At 38.1% G+C, this 19,754-nt stretch overlaps 1 protein-coding gene and 1 non-coding gene across 2 annotated transcripts; one reads left to right on the forward strand and one right to left on the reverse strand.

Moving 5' to 3' along the window:
* Positions 1 to 229: 229 nt before the first annotated feature.
* Positions 230 to 18,550, reverse strand: LOC145806456 (BTB/POZ domain-containing protein At2g30600-like). Its single transcript, XM_082903482.1, has 3 exons — positions 18,177 to 18,550; positions 1,155 to 1,177; positions 230 to 1,039 (listed from the first exon to the last, which is right to left on the reverse strand). Exons 1-3 carry the CDS (start codon positions 18,405 to 18,407, stop codon positions 1,012 to 1,014), a joined length of 282 nt encoding a protein of 93 aa, XP_082759608.1. The 5' UTR covers positions 18,408 to 18,550; the 3' UTR covers positions 230 to 1,011.
* A 706-nt stretch (positions 18,551 to 19,256) lies between these two features.
* On the forward strand, positions 19,257 to 19,329 carry TRNAE-CUC (transfer RNA glutamic acid (anticodon CUC)). Its single transcript has one exon. It is a non-coding gene; the product is annotated as a tRNA-Glu (tRNA).
* The last annotated feature ends 425 nt before the right edge of the window (positions 19,330 to 19,754 follow it).

Genomic DNA, 19,754 nt, shown 5'->3' on the forward strand with positions numbered 1-19,754 from the left:
AGCGACGTTTCTAAAGCGTCACAGAGTTATAGCGAATGCCGCATCTTCGGCGTTTGGTGTAAAACGTCACAAAAAGATTTAACGGCGTTTTTAAGACCTATTGCGGCGTTTTTAAAACGCCCCTAAAACCTGAATTTCCAGCAGTGTTTTGTCTTGATTTCTTGATAATACACATGGTAAATGATCCAAAGTGTAAGGTTTATGTTCTGAAATTTATGTTGACAGTTCTGGCACAGAATTTAATATCATCTCATCCACTACGTCCCACACATAAAATTCCTTTGCTTCCATGCACCATAGTAAGATTGCATTAAGAACTCTTTCTTCGGATGTTACTGTCAAATCTGGATGCTGCAAAGCCCATAACTACTATTATAAGAAATGTTCTAATATGGACACACTGGAAAGTAGTCTTTCAAAAATACAGTCAAAAAATGGCCTGATACTTTAGTATCAAACACTATGCATCAGAAGACTTTAAACTTGTTTGATAGACATCCCATCCATCTAAAATCCATTAAAAGATTAGTTTTGAATAGTACAATATTTCAGCACATCATTGCTTGCCACCACATAAGACCATATATCTTCACCCTAGAATTTCTTTTTCTTTTCTTTTTTGTTACTAAAAGTGAAAATTAAAAATGATCTTCTCGTTTTTCCTTTTCTTTTTCTTTTTCTTCGTTGAAAATATTTTCCTGTATAATTAATACAGAATAATCCTTTATTCATGTTTCTGTTACTAGTAAACTCCATATTGAAATTCTTGGACCTTCCACACTGGACTTTACAATATATGATGTATTGAAGCAAATGCAAAACACTCATTCTTGTTATCTCATTGTCATAAACAACTTTGAAAGAAAGAACCCACCTTATTAAGAATCTTGCTAAATGTCGCCTCATCTAACAAAACGAAGTCAATGCTTGCAGTTGTACAATAATCGAAGTGCATTGAACATTTCTTCTCGCATGTTTCTTCAATAAGTTTACATAGAGGAACAGACAAAATCACTTGGAGAATTGGGCACACTGCGTCCTGCAACAAAGTTCAATGGTTAGCTATAGAAACAACAAACCAATTACTTTGCCAAAAGTGTCTGCTTCCTCGTCCAATAAACTTGTGCATAATAGAAAAATTCTTGTTGTATGACCTTCTTCCAATAGAACTCCATCCCTGCATATAATATGTAGATGAGAGGTATCAATATATCATAATTCACTATCATGAAAGGGTTCTCTTCTTTTGTTTTCAGAAGTCCGAAACTGCAACACTTTGTTGGAAAAAATGGTTTTATATAGGCATATTTTTTAACCCAATTTGGGTGGACCCCCAAACGTGTTTTGGGGTGGGTCCGAAAAGGTGTAGTGGTGAAGACGGAACGTCAAAACCATTTATGAGTGAATGGGAAGATGACGTCGTTTTCGGGTTTAACATTAATTTTTTAGATAAAATTCTTTTGAATTTTTTCAATAAAAATTATTGTGGGAATTTAATTTAATTATAAATTCAAAATTTTGGGTCTCTAACTGGTTTCCTAAAATTTGTACCTCTTACTTTATTTATTAAACTATTCAATTTGTTTAATATATATATATATGTTCTTTAGTTTAATATATATATATATATATTTCATTAGTTTAATTAATAAAGTTTTACAGGTTTGGGATTTGTTCCTTCAAAACAAACCAACAGACCCTTTTTCAAATTGTCTGGAAGTATAAAACCGTTGCTGTTCAAACGGTCAGATTATTTGAATTTCAACACTTGCGTCTCTTCTTTCAAATTGCAACCTATTCAGACCTCCATTTTTGCCTATAAATAGAACCATATTCAGCAGTCTTAAGGATGAATAATTCAGTCTGATTGTGGTCTTTCTGCTGTCCTAAATTCTGAATTTTTTTTCCATTATTCTTCATATTAGTTTTAGTATAAATTTCAGAGAGTTAGAACACAAGTTTGGTTCGCCAAACAAATTGTTTGGAGTACTACTACAATTTGTGAAGATCATTGTATCCTGGGAGATAGACGCCACTCAACCGTAAGTACCATAGCGGGGCGAATCTGTCTTAAGGACAGAGTGTCACACACTCGACTTGGTCTTTTAATTTTTGTTTGGTTCAACAAAATAATTTCTGTAAGTGTTATTTTATTTTGTTCGAATTATTTCAGTTTATTTTATTTACACAGAAGATTGACACATACTAATTTACTTTGACACATACTCACCGGTTACTAGAATCACATCCATTAGAATGCTAATTGCCATTGCATCTCTATACAATCTAGAAATTCATCAAATGGATGTTAAAACCGCTTTCTTAAATGGTGAGTTAAATGAAGAAATTTACATGGAACAACCAGAAGGGTTTTCTGTTCCAGGGAAAGAAAAGAAAGTGTGTAAATTAGTTAAATCATTATATGGTTTAAAACAAGCGCCAAAGCAATGGCATGAGAAATTTGACAAGGCAATGATGTCAAATGAATTTAAAATTAATGAGTCTGACAAATGTGTTTATATTAAAAACAAAGATAAAGGTTATGTCATTGTATGTCTTTATGTAGATGATATGCTCATCATAGGTAGTAATAATGATATGATTAAAACTACCAAGAAAATGTCGAATAAACATTTTGACATGAAGGACATGGGCATTGCTGATGTAATACTTGGTATGAAAATTACCAAAACATCAGAAGGATATGGTTTATCACAATCTCATTACATTGAGAAAATACTTGACAAATTCAGCAAAGATGATGATCATCTAGCTAGAACACCGGTAGATGTTAATTTGTATCTTTCTAAAAATGTACAGGAAAGTATTTCTCAATTAGAGTATGCCCAAATTATTGGAAGCTTAATGTACTTGATGAACTGCACTCGCCCAGATATAGCTTATGCAGTAAGTAAATTAAGTAGATATACGAGTAATCCGGGAGTAGAACACTGGAAAGCAATTATAAGGGTTCTAAGATATCTCCGATTTACTCGTAACATTGGGTTGAATTATACTAGATATCCAGCAGTACTTGAAGGATACTGTGATGCAAATTGGATATCGGATACAAGAGACTCGAAGTCCACCAGTGGGTATGTCTTTACTCTTGGTGGGGCGGCTGTATCTTGGAAATCTTCCAAACAGACTTGTATTGCTAGGTCTACTATGGAATCTGAATTCATAGCTTTAGACAAAGCAGGGGAAGAGGCAGAATGGCTTCGCCACTTCCTTGAAGATATTCCAATATGGCCAAAACCGGTGCCTGCTATATGCATACATTGTGATAGTCAATCAGCAATTAGTAGAGCACAGAGTCATATGTATAACGGTAAGTCTCGACACATTCGTCGTCGACATAATACCGTAAGACAACTACTCTCTAATAGAATTATTTCCATAGAATATGTTAAGTCTAAAGACAACATAGCGGATCCACTAACCAAAGGGTTAGCAAGAGAGTTAGTTGAGAATTCATCGAGGGGAATGGGACTAAAGCCTATTAAATAAGAGTTACCACAACGGCAACCCAACCTAGTTGACTGGAGATCCCAAGATCTAGGTTCAAAAGGACAACCGAGTTGTGATTGACTCAGAAGGATCACTGTGGAGTCCAACTCCTACCCATTTCTATGATAAAATAAGTGATGTCTGCAGCGTTTGAGGTTAAGTAAAATTTTAATGATTCTTATATCTAGGTAAACCTAGTGGAGTATGGCAGGATACTTTTCATAAGAATCACCTATGTAAGTGTGAACTGGGCCGGTTCTATAAGATTTGTGAAGGGCTACAAGTCTTTAGAGCACTCATGAAAGACCAGGTTGTTCAAGGCCAAAATGAACAAAATAGTGAGAACTAAACTGTGTCTGGGAATATACTGTGTGAGTTCTATTGTCTTGGTTTACACAAACGGCTGAACAGTTCAAGACATCATGTTCACTGGTTAGCTAGTAAATCCGATAGTGTCTCACAAGGGAAGGTTCAAAGCCAAAAGCTACCTATCCTTTGCAGAATATTTCCAATTTCTAAACTCTCTGATTAGATCATGTTGTTGCATTTTCTCTCCGTCAACTTCCATTCATGTGGGGGATTGTTGGAAAAAATGGTTTTATATAGGCATATTTTTTAACCCAATTTGGGTGGACCCCAAACGTGTTTTGGGGTGGGTCCGAAAAGGTGTAGTGGTGAAGACGGAACGTCAAAACCATTTATGAGTGAATGGGAAGATGACGTCGTTTTCGGGTTTAACATTAATTTTTTAGATAAAATTCTTTTGAATTTTTTCAATAAAAATTATTGTGGGAATTTAATTTAATTCTAAATTCAAAATTTTGGGTCCCTAACTGGTTTCCTAAAATTTGTACCTCTTACTTTATTTATTAAACTATTCAATTTGTTTAATATATATATATATATGTTCTTTAGTTTAATATATATATATATATATATTTCATTAGTTTAATTAATAAAGTTTTACAGGTTTGGGATTTGTTCCTTCAAAACAAACCAACAGACCCTTTTTCAAATTGCCTGGAAGTATAAAACCGTTGCTGTTCAAACGGTCAGATTATTTGAATTTCAACACTTGCGTCTCTTCTTTCAAATTGCAACCTATTCAGACCTCCATTTTTGCCTATAAATAGAACCATATTCAGCAGTCTTAAGGATGAATAATTCAGTCTGATTGTGGTCTTTCTGCTGTCCCAAATTCTGAATTTTTTTTCCATTATTCTTCATATTAGTTTTAGTATAAATTTCAGAGAGTTAGAACACAGGTTTGGTTCGCCAAACAAATTGTTTGGAGTACTACTACAATTTGTGAAGATCATTGTATCCTGGGAGATAGACGCCACTCAACCGTAAGTACCATAGCTATAGCGACCCCGGTCTTTTCCCATTTGATTATTGTATCCGGACTTAGGTTCCGTAGATTCTGTCATTGTATAATTGTTGTTGTTGTCCCTTATTTTTTTCTCATTTGGAATTATAGGATGTGTTGGGCAGGTTTGTTTCAGATTGGTTGGGTTTAGAAACCAAGTGTTGCTGTCCAGGTTTTTGGTTCTTCGCTCGAGCGAGGAGTTGTTCGCTCGAGCGAGAGGTAGTGTTTGATTTGGACCTGTAGCTGTGCATTCTTGGCTCGAGCGAGCTTTTCTTCGCTCGAGCGAGTTAGTTCATCCTTCGCTCGAGCTATAGTTCCTTCGCTCGAGCGTGTGTCTGGGTTCAGACCTGAGGGTTTGAGTTCTTCGCTCGACCGAGCTTTCTTTCGCTCGAGCGAGTATTTGAGTTGTTGGCTCGAGCAAGGCTTCCTTGGCTCGAGCGTAGTTTCTCTATGTCTGGTCGCTCGAGCGACCAAGTCTTCGCTCGAGCGAGCCTGTCCAGTTTATATACACAGCAGCGGGATTTGATCAGTTTTTTTCATTTTCTTTTGGTTCCAAACCCTAGGTCCGACTTCTCTCTCTCCCTACTCACATTCTTTCTTAGATTTGATCCACTTAGGGTGTGTTTCTACCCTAGATCCTTCATTAAAAAGATATAGTGAGGCAAGGGCTACCATTTAATCTGAGCATTTGGCGATTTGGAGCACTTTGGTATTTGGGCACTCATCTCTTTCTTCACCTTTTGGGTTGTTTTCTTTGAGGTAGGGATTTCCTACTCCATTTTATAGGCTTTGTTCTAAGTTTTGGTATTTTGATATGTTGGGAATACTTGGGTAAATTTTGGGAAAAACCCTAGTTGTATTAATGAATTAATTTGTATAAGTAATTCATGGAATTGGGAAAAGAGGGTTAAATTCACGAAATTGGGGAATTTATTGATTAAATGGCATAATTGGGTAATTGGTATCATTTGTCCATTGAATTGTTAACATAGTTATTTTCAGTTTAGAAATAACTGTTTTGGGCTATCGGTGGAGGATAGTCGTGATTGTTGTAGACATTGCATGTGGATTAGGAATAACTGAAACTAATCACATTGGTTAAGTTATTAATTTTGACTATTGCATTGATACAGAAAATACGTGTATTGATTGAGCATTGCATTTGCATTTGCATTTATATTGTTTTGTGTGGGAGGAGATAGGGGATGTACTCCACGGTTTAGGGGAAGATAGGGGATGGACCTCTAAACCGGATTTTGTTTGGGAGGAGATAGGGGATGGACTCCATTAGCATCACTTTTATGTGTGCTTATTTATATAGAAGTGTTTTATTGATACAGCACTAAAATGTGTATCAATCTGGAAGTATGAAGTGTTTGATTTGAGCTTGAGTCTCATTTGTTTGTTGATATTGGAAGAATGTGAATATGATATATATAATTCACTGTTGTAAGTTTGGCCAGGTTCTGAGCCATGTTGATAAAATTGGAAATTAAAACGTGTCTTAGACAATAGTGTCATGAGACTGTAAAATGAAGTAATTGATTATCTTGGTTAACCATCTGTTGAATGCTATTGCTTTATTCATTTCTTATATGTGGTTTAGTATATTTCTGCTGGGCTGTGGCTCACCCTTTATGGGAACATCATTTTCAGGTTCAGTCGATAAACTACCTCCAAGGACTTAGCTTGGGAGGGTTTGGCATCTGGATTGAAGAAGATTATCTTTAGTTAATAGTTGATATTTATTTGTACGTGTAAACATTCAAGCCTAGGGCTTTTCTTGTATTGAGATTAGAACTCATATTTTTGAATCCAAGTGTTGGCTTGGAAAGATGTAAGCCTGTAGGGCATTTTATTCGATGTTACATGTAATGCTTTATTTAGTAATACTCTGATGAATGAATTAATTAATTGTCTTCTTTAAATAATGCATGTTAATGATATATATAATGGGTTAATTTTGAGGACGTTACAACTTGGTATCAGAGCGTACCGGGTTTGAATACTTTGGGTACGTGGGAAGTGATTAGTATCACATTGGGTTCGTCTCGTTTGATAGAGACTTAGTGTAATGTTATATGCTTATGTGATAACATGTTTATGTGATTATATGGGTATGGAATGTAGTTTCTTGGATGTTGATTGGACCCTTGAGTTTCTAGTAGTCTTGTTGGAAAGGCACTTGATCACTGCTGCTTCCAACTGGAACTATAGTAACGCATTGGGACTATCATTATCCGGGAATGAAATTCGTAGGTGCTTATGTGATTATGTGCTTACGTGGAATGAATTATTGTTGTCCATTGCATTAGGACGCGAGTGTTTAGCTTCGGCACATTTATTAATGTGCTAATGTCCCTGTTTCCTTTATTAGGATGTCAGGACGAGGACGAGGACGCGGTAGGCGTGGTAGGCCGGGCAGGCAGGAGGTGCCTGTGCCAGAGGAGATTCCGGCAGTTCAAGAGGGAATTGGCCAGGCCAATGTGGCCGAGCCAGTAGGCCAGCAGGCTATGGGCGCTCTAGCCCGAGAGATAGCAGGGGCATTCAGGGAGTCAGTAGGCATTCTCAGAGCTGAGAATCAAGCTCAGGCTGGTATTGTGGATGCAGGACCTTCCTTTCTGAAGAGGGAGTTCTTCCGATCTAACCCGGATGAATTTGTGGGTGATCCTAAAGAGCCGCTTAAGGCAGATGAATGGCTCGAACAGACAACGAAGACGTTTGAGATGCTTGGCATCGAAGACGAGGGGTTGAAAGTGACCTTGGCATCTTTCCAGTTGAAGGGGGATGCAGGTCAGTGGTGTAAGTTTACTAAGGGGCGTATAGGAGGTACATGGGAGGCTTTTGTGAATGCTTTCCAGGAGAAGTTCTTATCTCCAGCAGTCAGGGAGAAGCTGCGAGACCAGTTTTGTCAGCTTAAGCAGGCGAGTTCTTCAGTGGCCGAATTTGAGGCTGCATTTACTAGTTTGTCCAGGTTTGCACCTAAGTTGGTGGCGTCTGAGGAACGCCGTTGTATTGAGTTTGAGAAGAGGTTGAGGCGTGGCCTCAAGCTGAGAGTTGGGGGAACTATGATTCGGGATTATGGGCGTATGGTTGATGCTGCAGCCCACATGGAGATCATGATGCAGGAGGAGGAGGAAGGGCAGAAGGGCTCCAAGAGGAGTCAGGATAGTCAGAGTGATGGTAGGAGACAGAAGGGTTTTAATCCCCAGCAGTCTCAGGGTAGCTTTTCGAGATCGACTTTTCCGGTACCGAGTGCTAGTTCGGGGAAAGGCAGTCAGGGAGATATTACCTGTTTCAAGTGTGGCCAGCTGGGTCACAAGTCTCCAGTTTGTCCTTTGAGGGGAGGAGTGCAGAGAGCAGCATCTTCATCGGCTCGATCTCAAAGCCAGAGTCAGGGTAGAGGTCAGCCACTCTCGTGTTTTCAGTGTGGTCAGCCAGGGCATATGAAGAGGTATTGCCCACAGTTGGGTGGCACACCTGGTGCATCTGGTTTGAGGCCGATTCAGGGTCAGCAGCCAGCTCAGTCGGGTCAGGCCTCGAGGGCTAATCAGGGGGCTTCATCGTCCCAGTCAGTGCAACAATCTTATGCTCCTAGGGTTGAGCAGGTTGATCAGAGGTCGTCTGGGCGCGTGTACGCTGTTACCGCGCAGGATCTTGTACCGGCTCCATCAGTTGTGAGAGGTACCTTCTTGTTTTGCAACTCGGTTGCTAATGTTTTGATTGATACGGGTGCATCTCATTCCTTTGTGTCTGCTGCATTTGCATCTGTTTTGGAATTGGAGTTAGCACAGTTAGCATCTCCTATTTGTGTTGTGTCACCTCTTGGGGGTGAATTGATTTTGAAACAAGGTGTTAGGGGTTGTGATATAGAGGTTGATTATCATAGAATCCCATTTTCCTTTGTAGTTATGCCTATGAGGGGTTTCGATGTTATTTTGGGTATGGACTGGTTATCGTCATACCGGGCAGTTATTGATTGCTACCGCCAGAGGGTCACTTGTTGTACTGTGAGCGGAGAGTACTTTCATTTTCTGGGGGACCGGGTTGGTGATGTGTTGCCACCGGGGTATGTTCCACGAGGACGGAGTGAGCTTAGTGGTCTACTTGCTAACCTTTCGATTAGTGAGGATGTTGAGACTCAGATTGTGTTGCCAAGGGTGGTTTGTGAGTACTCGGACGTCTTTCCCGAGGATCTTGTTGGTTTGCCACCGCATCGAGAGATTGAGTTCTCTATTGACCTGGTGCCCGGCACGGCGCCGATTTCTATGGCACCTTATCGTTTTGCCCCAGCCGAGTTAGTTGAGTTGAAGATTCAGCTTCAGGAGTTGCTAGACAAGGGTTTTATACGTCCTAGTGTTTCGCCGTGGGGGGCACCGGCCCTCTTTGTTAAAAAGAAAGGTGGTGCTTTGAGACTGTGTATAGATTACCGAAAATTGAATCGGGCTACGGTTAAGAATAAGTACCCTATGCCCCGTATAGATGACCTGTTTGACCAATTGAAGGGTTCCCGTTGTTTCTCTAAAATAGACTTGAGATCGGGTTACCACCAGTTGAGGGTCAGGGAAGAGGATATTCCGAAGACGGCATTCCGTACGCGGTATGGCCATTATGAGTTTCTGGTGATGCCATTTGGACTCACCAATGCACCGACAGTATTTATGGACTTGATGAACCGGATCTTCCGGGAATTCTTGGATCGGTTTGTAGTCGTTTTTGTGGACGACATCCTTATCTATTCACATTCTGAGGAGGAGCATGAGTCACACTTGAGGGTGGTGCTTGAGTTACTTAGAGCATATAGGCTGTATGCCAAGTTTGGGAAGTGTGAGTTCTGGCTGAGGGAAGTCAAATTCTTAGGCCATGTAGTATCCGGTGAAGGAGTGTTTGTTGATACCTCCAAGGTAGAGGCAGTGCAGGATTGGGCACAGCCTAAGAGTGTATTTGAGATCCGCAGTTTTCTGGGATTAGCTGGGTATTACCGTCGGTTTGTGAAAGATTTCTCCAGGTTAGCATCACCGTTGACTAGACTGACTCGGAAGGGAGTCAAATTTGTATGGAGTGAGACTTGTGAAAAGTCGTTTCAGGAGTTGAAAGTTAGACTGACTACCGCTCCAGTATTGATTATTCCAGAGAGAGGGTTGGGTTATACGGTCTATTGTGACGCCTCACGAGAGGGTCTGGGTTGTGTGTTAATGCAAGAGGGGAAAGTAGTTGCCTATGGCTCACGTCAGTTGAAAATTCACGAGCAGAATTACCCTACGCATGATCTAGAGTTAGCAGCTGTGATATTTGCCTTGAAGATTTGGAGGCATTATCTTTATGGTGAGAAATTCGAGGTGTTCTCGGATCATAAGAGTTTGAAGTATTTATTTACACAGAAAGACTTAAACTTGAGGCAGAGGAGGTGGATGGAGTTCATAGAGGATTATGATTTTGAATTGCATTATCATCCGGGAAAGGCCAATGTGGTGGCCGATGCCCTTAGCAGGAAACCTATTGGTGACATAGCTAGTATAGCCATCCGAGAATGGGAGATGTTTGGTGCACTTGGGGAGTTTGATTTACTTCTGGGCGAATCCGTTGAGGCTGCGGCCTTGTTTTCTGTTGTTGCACAGCCTACACTTGTAACTCGAGTGTTAGAGGCTCAGAGAGGTGACCTTGAGGTAGAATCTCTCCGTGAGAAGATTTCCGGTGGGAAAGTTGAGAAGGGTTTGACGGTGTTTTCCGACCTGAGTGTGAGATACCGAGACCGTCCGTTTGTGCCGGAGTCTTGCCGAGAGGAGGTACTCCGAGAGTTTCATCATTCACGCCTTGCGGTGCATCCGGGAGGCACTAAGATGTATCGGGATTTGGGTCGTCAGTTCTGGTGGCGGGGTATGAAGAGAGATGTGGCGGCTTTCGTATCTAAGTGCCTTACTTGTCAGCAAGTGAAGGCTGAACATCAGAGGCCAGCGGGTTTGTTGCAACCCTTGCCTATTGCTGAGTGGAAGTGGGAACACGTCACTATGGACTTCGTTGTGGGTCTTCCGAGGACTCAGCGGGGTAGTGATGCTATTTGGGTGGTTGTAGACCGGTTGACTAAGTCGGCGCACTTCATTCCTATGCGCGTGAGAGATTCGGTAGATCATCTTGCCGACTTGTACATTCGGGACATAGTGAGGTTACACGGGGTTCCAGTGACGATTGTCTCGGATAGAGATCCTCGTTTTACTGCCAGGTTGTGGCAGAGTTTGCAGGGTGCCTTAGGCACTAAGTTGACCTTTAGCACGGCTTATCATCCTCAGACTGACGGACAGTCCGAGCGTACTATTCAGATACTTGAGGATATGCTTCGGGGTTGTGTTCTAGACTTTAGTGGATCGTGGGAGAGGCACTTGCCATTGGTAGAGTTTGCCTACAACAACAGTTTCCAGTCTAGTATCGGTATGGCACCATTTGAGGCCTTGTATGGCCGACCGTGTAGATCTCCTGTTTGTTGGGCTGAGGTGGGTGATGCACCTCTGTTGGGTCCAGAGTTGGTGAGAGAAACGACGGAGAAAGTTGAGCTTATCCGTAAGAGGCTTGTTACAGCACAGAGTCGTCAGAAATCGTATGCCGACCGTAGGAGGAGACCTTTGGTGTTTGAGGTGGGTGATCATGTTTTTCTGAAGATATCACCTAGACGGGGTTTGATGAGGTTTGGGAAGAGTGGGAAGTTGTCCCCTCGGTTTATTGGTCCGTTTGAGATCCTTGAGAGGATTGGCGAGGCTGCTTATCGTTTAGCTTTGCCGTCGCAGTTGTCTGGAGTACATGACGTGTTTCATGTGAGTATGCTTCGGAAGTATGAGCCGGATCCATCACATGTGTTGGATTGGACCGATTTAGTGGTTGATGTGGATGTCTCGTATGAGGAGAGACCGGTTCGGGTATTGGATAGGCGGGATCAAGTTTTGCGAGGCAAGACCATCCCTTTGGTAAAAGTTTTGTGGAAACATCATGGAGTGGAGGAAGCCACTTGGGAGCGTGAATTGGAAGTCCGCGAAAAATACCCGGACATGTTTATTCAGTTGTAATCTTATATTTAGATTTTGTAATATTGTTGAACTTAAGAGCTTTACATATGTCTTAGGTTGTAAAACGTTGAGTATGTTTTGGAAAAGGGGTGTATCTTGAAACTTGCTTCATTATAGAAGTTTAGTATAGTATTGCATATGTTGATTACATTGCTTAGTGTGTTATGTATATCATGTAATTAAATATGATATGGGGATTGTTAACATTGAAAGGAATAATGCATAATAATGATACAGGTTGAGATATATGTTGTGTTATATATTTAATATGTGATGCCTCTTGATAAAGAGATGAAATGACCAGTTTTGGGTCAAGATGTTTACTAATGAATTGTTAAAAAGGGGGAATATGTTTTCAAAAACTTATGCTTAATTTCGGGGACGAAATTCTTTGAAGGGGGGGAGGTTATAGCGACCCCGGTCTTTTCCCATTTGATTATTGTATCCGGACTTAGGTTCCGTAGATTCTGTCATTGTATAATTGTTGTTGTTGTCCCTTATTTTTTTCTCATTTGGAATTATAGGATGTGTTGGGCAGGTTTGTTTCAGGTTGGTTGGGTTTAGAAACCAAGTGTTGCTGTCCAGGTTTTTGGTTCTTCGCTCGAGCGAGGAGTTGTTCGCTCGAGCGAGAGGTAGTGTTTGATTTGGACCTGTAGCTGTGCATTCTTGGCTCGAGCGAGCTTTTCTTCGCTCGAGCGAGTTAGTTCATCCTTCGCTTGAGCTATAGTTCCTTCGCTCGAGCGTGTGTCTGGGTTCAGACCTGAGGGTTTGAGTTATTCGCTCGACCGAGCTTTCTTTCGCTCGAGCGAGTATTTGAGTTGTTGGCTCGAGCAAGGCTTCCTTGGCTCGAGCGTAGTTTCTCTATGTCTGGTCGCTCGAGCGACCAAGTCTTCGCTCGAGCGAGCCTGTCCAGTTTATATACACAGCAGCGGGATTTGATCAGTTTTTTTCATTTTCTTTTGGTTCCAAACCCTAGGTCCGACTTCTCTCTCTCCCTACTCACCTTCTTTCTTAGATTTGATCCACTTAGGGTGTGTTTCTACCCTAGATCCTTCATTAAAAAGATAGAGTGAGGCAAGGGCTACCATTTAATCTGAGCATTTGGTGATTTGGAGCATTTTGGTATTTGGGCACTCATCTCTTTCTTCACCTTTTGGGTTGTTTTCTTTGAGGTAGGGATTTCCTACTCCATTTTATAGGCTTTGTTCTAAGTTTTGGTATTTTGATATGTTGGGAATACTTGGGTAAATTTTGGGAAAAACCCTAGTTGTATTAATGAATTAATTTGTATAAGTAATTCATGGAATTGGGAAAAGAGGGTTAAATTCACGAAATTGGGGAATTTATTGATTAAATGGCATAATTGGGTAATTGGTATCATTTGTCCATTGAATTGTTAACATAGTTATTTTCAGTTTAGAAATAACTGTTTTGGGCTATCGGTGGAGGATAGTCGTGATTGTTGTAGACATTGCATGTGGATTAGGAATAACTGAAACTAATCACATTGGTTAAGTTATTAATTTTGACTATTGCATTGATACAGAAAATACGTGTATTGATTGAGCATTGCATTTGCATTTGCATTTATATTGTTTTGTGTGGGAGGAGATAGGGGATGTACTCCACGGTTTAGGGGAAGATAGGGGATGGACCTCTAAACCGGATTTTGTTTGGGAGGAGATAGGGGATGGACTCCATTAGCATCACTTTTATGTGTGCTTATTTATATAGAAGTGTTTTATTGATACAGCACTAAAATGTGTATCAATCTGGAAGTATGAAGTGTTTGATTTGAGCTTGAGTCTCATTTGTTTGTTGATATTGGAAGAATGTGAATATGATATATATAATTCACTGTTGTAAGTTTGGCCAGGTTCTGAGCCATGTTGATAAAATTGGAAATTAAAACGTGTCTTAGACAATAGTGTCATGAGACTGTAAAATGAAGTAATTGATTATCTTGGTTAACCATCTGTTGAATGCTATTGCTTTATTCATTTCTTATATGTGGTTTAGTATATTTCTGCTGGGCTGTGGCTCACCCTTTATGGGAACATCATTTTCAGGTTCAGTCGATAAACTACCTCCAAGGACTTAGCTTGGGAGGGTTTGGCATCTGGATTGAAGAAGATTATCTTTAGTTAATAGTTGATATTTATTTGTACGTGTAAACATTCAAGCCTAGGGCTTTTCTTGTATTGAGATTAGAACTCATATTTTTGAATCCAAGTGTTGGCTTGGAAAGATGTAAGCCTGTAGTGCATTTTATTCGATGTTACATGTAATGCTTTATTTAGTAATACTCTGATGAATGAATGAATTAATTGTCTTCTTTAAATAATGCATGTTAATGATATATATAATGGGTTAATTTTGAGGACGTTACAATAGCGGGGCGAATCTGTCTTAAGGACAGAGTGTCACACACTCGACTTGGTCTTTTAATTTTTTTTTGGTTCAACAAAATAATTTCTGTAAGTGTTATTTTATTTTGTTCGAATTATTTCAGTTTATTTTATTTACACAGAAGATTGATCCAACAATCTTAAGACAGATTCGAATTATTCTATTTACAGAATTTTTCGTTTGTTTTCCTTTTTCATTCTTCGTAAATAATTTCGGAAGAAAATTATTTTCTGTGAATTTACAAAATAATATTCTGGTTGGAAAAACAAATAGTGATTATATGCTATTTGACAGATAGTAGTAATATACTGTCTCTTTTCTTTGACAACAACTAGTAGTACGATACTGGTGTCATTAACAATTCAGAATATATTTTTGTGGAATTTTTTCAGAAATTAATTTTGGGTTTTAGAAATTATTTTCTGAGTTTTCATTAATTAAAATTCTGTTTCAGTATTTTAATTATTGAAGTGTTCTGGATTTTTTTTTTCTTGTGTGGAATTAATTTGGTTGAATAAAATTTTATTTTATTTCCAAATTAATTGAAAAATAAAAGTTATAGTTTTTATTTCTTTTATTTTTACAGAATTTAATTTCTTGTGTGGAATTATTTTGGTTAAATAAAATTTTATTTTATTTCCAAATTAATTGAAAAATAAAAGTTATAGTTTTTATTTCTTTTATTTTACAGAATTTAATTTTCTGTGTGGAATTAATTTGTTTAAATAAAATTTTATTTTATCTTCAAATTAATTGGAAAATAAAAGTTACATTCTTGTTTCTTTTATTTTTACAGAATTTAATTCTGTGAATTTGGTTTAATTTTCTGTGTAGTGTAAATTCTAATTATAATTTTGTTTTATATATTAGAATTGATGGCTACTGAAACAAATGCCCAAACAAGTACTACTGTGGTGGCTGCAATGACGCCAACCCCCTCTCCTGTTGTAACAGTACCGGTAAATCACGGTGAAAAGCCAGAGAAGTTCTTAGGAACTGACTTTAAAAGATGGCAACAGAAAATGTTGTTCTATCTTATAACTCTGAACCTGGCTCGTTTTCTCCGTGAAGATGCTCCTATCCTGAAAGAGGATGAAACCGACCGGCAAGTGGTTGCTGCGGTTGATGCTTGGAAACATGCCGATTTCCTTTGCCGAAATTATGTCTTGAACGGACTTGACAACACATTATACAACGTCTACAGTCCAATCAAGACAGCAAAGGAACTTTGGGAATCGTTGGAGAAAAAGTACAAAACGGAAGATGCCGGCTCAAAGAAATTTGTGGTTGGCAGATTCTTAGATTTTGTAATGGTTGATTCAAAAACTGTGATCAGCCAAGCTCAAGATTTCCAACTCATTCTGCATGACATTCACGCAGAAGGTATGTTTCTCAGTGAATCCTTTCAAGTTGCACCTTAATTGAAAAATTACCAAAAGGCTGGAAGGAATTCAAGAACTACCTCAAACATAAGCGCAAAGAAATTTCTATGGACGAGTTAATTGTGCGTTTGAGGATTGAGGAGGACAACCGCAATTCTGAAAAGCGGGCTGGTAAGCTTCCTATGGAGTCTAAGGCAAATGTGGTGGAACATGCTTCAAAAACCAAGAAACGAAAGTTTTCTAGAGAAAGCTCATCACAAAGCTCTAAAGGGGGGGAAAATAAAAAGTACAAGTTTAATGGCAAATGTTACATCTGTGACAAAGAGGGACATCGGGCCAAAGATTGCCGTAGCAAAGGCAAAAGTAAGAAAAGAACAAGCAAGAAGCCTGCTCAAGCCCATATGACCGAAGTGGACAATATTTCCAATGGTGTCGATGACATCAATCTTTCTGCAGTTGTTTCCGAGGCAAATCTTGTCGGAAATCCTAAAGAATGGTGGGTGGACACTGGTGCTACTCGCCATATTTGTGCCGACAAAAAGATGTTCACATCTTATTCTCTAGTGGACAATGGTGAACAACTGTTTATGGGCAACTCCTCAACTTCCAAAGTTGAAGGACAAGGAAAGATTGTACTCAAGATGACATCTGGAAAGGAACTCACTCTCAACAATGTGCTGCATGTACCGGACATTCGCAAGAATTTAGTTTCTGGATCTTTGTTGAGTAAGAATGGGTTTAGGCTAGTTTTTGAAAGTGACAAGTTTGTACTTACCAAAAACGGGATGTATGTAGGAAAAGGTTACATGTCTGATGGCCTTTTCAAGTTAAATGTAATGACCGTTGTACCCTCAGTTATTAATAATACTACATCTTCTTCTTACTTGTTTGAGTCTTCAAATTTATGGCATGGTAGACTAGGACATGTTAATTATGGATCTTTGCATAGATTAATTAATATGGAATGTCTACCTAAATTTAACATTAGTTCAAATCATAAATGTGAAGTTTGTGTTGAGGCAAAATTATCTAAAACTCCTTTTCATTCAATTGAAAGAAGTACGGAACCACTTGAATTAATTCATAGTGACATTTGTGATTTTAAATCAATTCAAACTAAAGGTGGGAAAAAGTATTTTATCACTTTTATAGATGACTATACTAGATATAGTTATGTTTATTTAATTCGAACCAAGGATGAAGCTTTGGAAACTTTCATTCAATATAAGAATGAAGTAGAAAATCAACTTGGTAAGAAAATCAAGAAACTTAGAAGTGATAGAGGTGGTGAATATGAATCACCTTTTGGTGAGTTTTGTAAAGAACATGGAATAATTCATCAAACCACCGCTCCTTACTCACCTCAGCAAAATGGAATTGCTGAAAGGAAAAATAGGACTTTAAAAGAAATGATGAATGCCATGTTAATAAGTTCTGGATTACCTCAGAACTTGTGGGGGGAAGCAATACTTTCTGCTAATTATATTTTAAATAAAGTACCCCGAAAGAAAATAAATCAAACACCTTATGAATTGTGGCATGGAAGAGTACCATCCTACAAATACTTAAAAGTGTGGGGGTGTTTGGCTAAAGTGGCTATTCCTAGTCCTAAAAAGACTAAGATAGGTCCTAAGACCATTGATTGCATTTTTATTGGTTATGCCAAGAATAGTAGTGCATATCGGTTTTTGATTCATAAATCAGAACATTCCGAAATGCATGTAAATACTATTATTGAATCTCGGAATGCATCGTTCTTTGAACATGTATTTCCGAATAAGATTGGACAAGAGACTAGTAATAAGAAAAGATCTTTTGATGCTATTATTAGTAATGATCAAGAACATGATCAAGAACAAGAGTTAGATCAAAATGAAGAAGAGGAACCTAGGCGTAGTAAACGTGCTAGAACCTCAAAATCTTTTGGTCCAGATTTTCTAACATATTTGTTAGAAAATGAGCCTTTAACTTTTAAAGAGGCTATGTCCAGTCCTGAAGCTCCTTTATGGAAAGAAGCTATCAACAGTGAAGTTGAATCCATCTTGCAAAATCACACTTGGGAATTAGTGGACTTGCCACCAGGTTGTAAACCTCTTGGGTACAAGTGGATTTTCAAAAGAAAATTGAAAGCGGATGGATCAATTGACAAATACAAGGCAAGACTTGTGGTCAAAGGGTTTAGACAAAAAGAAGGTCTTAAATTATTTATTCGGTTTAATAAATAAATTCGGTACGTTATTTATTTATTTGTTTGGATTTATTTCTATTTATTTTATTTACACAGAATATTATTCCAACACACTTCTCCTTTCTTTTATTTCTAGTCCTACAACTAGCACTTCATTCGATCCAAAAAAAAAAAAGCACTTTAGCATAATGGTAAACACAAAGATATAGTGATGACTAAATTGAGCAATTATATTTTGTGCTGAAGAAAGGATTACAAAATACCTCTGACAGGCATTCCAAAAGTGTTTTGCAGCATTCCTGATGAAGGAGAGTAACCCCAAATTGATCTGCCAATAGAAGAAACTGGAGTAGCAAGGTATCAATATCCATGGTGTCTTCCTTGTTGAGTTCTCCATAGTACATGAATTCAAGCATAGCCTTAAATGCTTCTAGTGGCACATCCTGTAAAAGAACCTTCGACGAAATGCTCTCGCTCATTCCGTTGGTGAACATCTGCCAATGCAACCATGTCGTTCAATAGCCATGTCATAAAATCATCAAAATTGTTAAGAGAACACAACCATCATCGTCCTTGCATAATGGATATGTAAAGTCAATGCAATCTGCCAAAATATGTTGCATGGCAACAACATAGCTTTTGGACATCACACAAATATATCGTCCTTGCATATCTTATCGTATTATTTTCTATGTGTCAATATTATATTAATACGTTTAATATAATATTAACATATAAGATAATATTAATGCATATTGTCAATGTGAATATTAATGCACGCTTTATTCTATTATTATTAGGGATATTTTGGTAGAATAATGTTAGAGATCTCAAATAATCTATTAAATTTTTTACTAAACCTCTCACATAGGTGTGAGACCCACATAAAATTTTGGGATCTATAATATTTTTCATTTTGGTAACTAAGTCACTCATAAAATTTATTAGAACATAAAAAAATAATTTAAATTAAGTGAAACATAAGTAAGAGAAGAGGGATTTATGAACAAAAACTCTATTAAAAATTGTACAAATATAAACTACGAAAAATTAAATTAAAATATTTTACTGTTTAAGTACATTTATTATAAATTTATTTGTAAAAAATTATTAATAAAAATATGAAAAAATTCACCCAAAAATAATAAATCACGAAAATTAAAAAGCTTAAAACCAAACAGAATAATTGTTATTTTTTTACAAAAACAAAAATAAAATTAAAATTTGGATGGTAAAATGTGGCATCTAGTGCACTATGCGCCAGTGACAGCTGGCAAAATCAAAATCTATCACTAAATTTTAATATTTATATATATATATAAATTTCTATGTTTGTTAACAAGTCCGTTGTAGTCTAGTTGGTTAGGATACTCGGCTCTCACCCGAGAGACCCGGGTTCAAGTCCCGGCAACGGAAATCTCATTTTTTAGCTGTACCTGTTACTCCTTCCCAATTCAATCATTTTTTGCTTGCACCTAACACTCCTTACCAATTCAGATATTTTTTTTCCTTTTCATGTGAGTTCTTTTATTGTGGACAAATTTCACTTTTCTCTCCTGTAATTTAGATCGGGTGTGAATTACCTCATGATATTTGAAAATCACCACATAAGCTCCCACAGTTACTGAATTAAAGTGCACAGTTACAATTTCTGTCAAATATAACCAAAAGTGTAATTCGAGTGCGAATTACCCCATAATATTTGAAAATCACCGTATAATCCCGCAGTTGCTGAATTAAAGTGCACAATTACAATTTGTGTCAAAACTAACCAAAAGTGTGATTCACTCACATCTGTTGAAAGTTGTTATGTATATGAGATTTTTTTAGAACAAAACACC

The sequence above is a fragment of the Camellia sinensis genome, chromosome 13, assembly GCF_055761805.1.
Source record: "Camellia sinensis isolate YWXY chromosome 13, ASM5576180v1, whole genome shotgun sequence".
Classification (NCBI taxonomy): Eukaryota; Viridiplantae; Streptophyta; class Magnoliopsida; order Ericales; family Theaceae; genus Camellia; species Camellia sinensis.

Coding starts and splice junctions, on each gene's coding strand:
- LOC145806456 (XM_082903482.1), bottom strand. CDS start 18,407: ATGTTCACCAACGGAATGAGCGAGAGCATTTCGTCGAAGGTTCTTTTA. Junction 1,178..18,176: donor TTTTGGAATGCCTGTCAGAG/GTATTTTGTAAT, acceptor TATTATATGCAG/GGATGGAGTTCTATTGGAAG. Junction 1,040..1,154: donor TGGAGTTCTATTGGAAGAAG/GTCATACAACAA, acceptor ACTTTGTTGCAG/GACGCAGTGTGCCCAATTCT.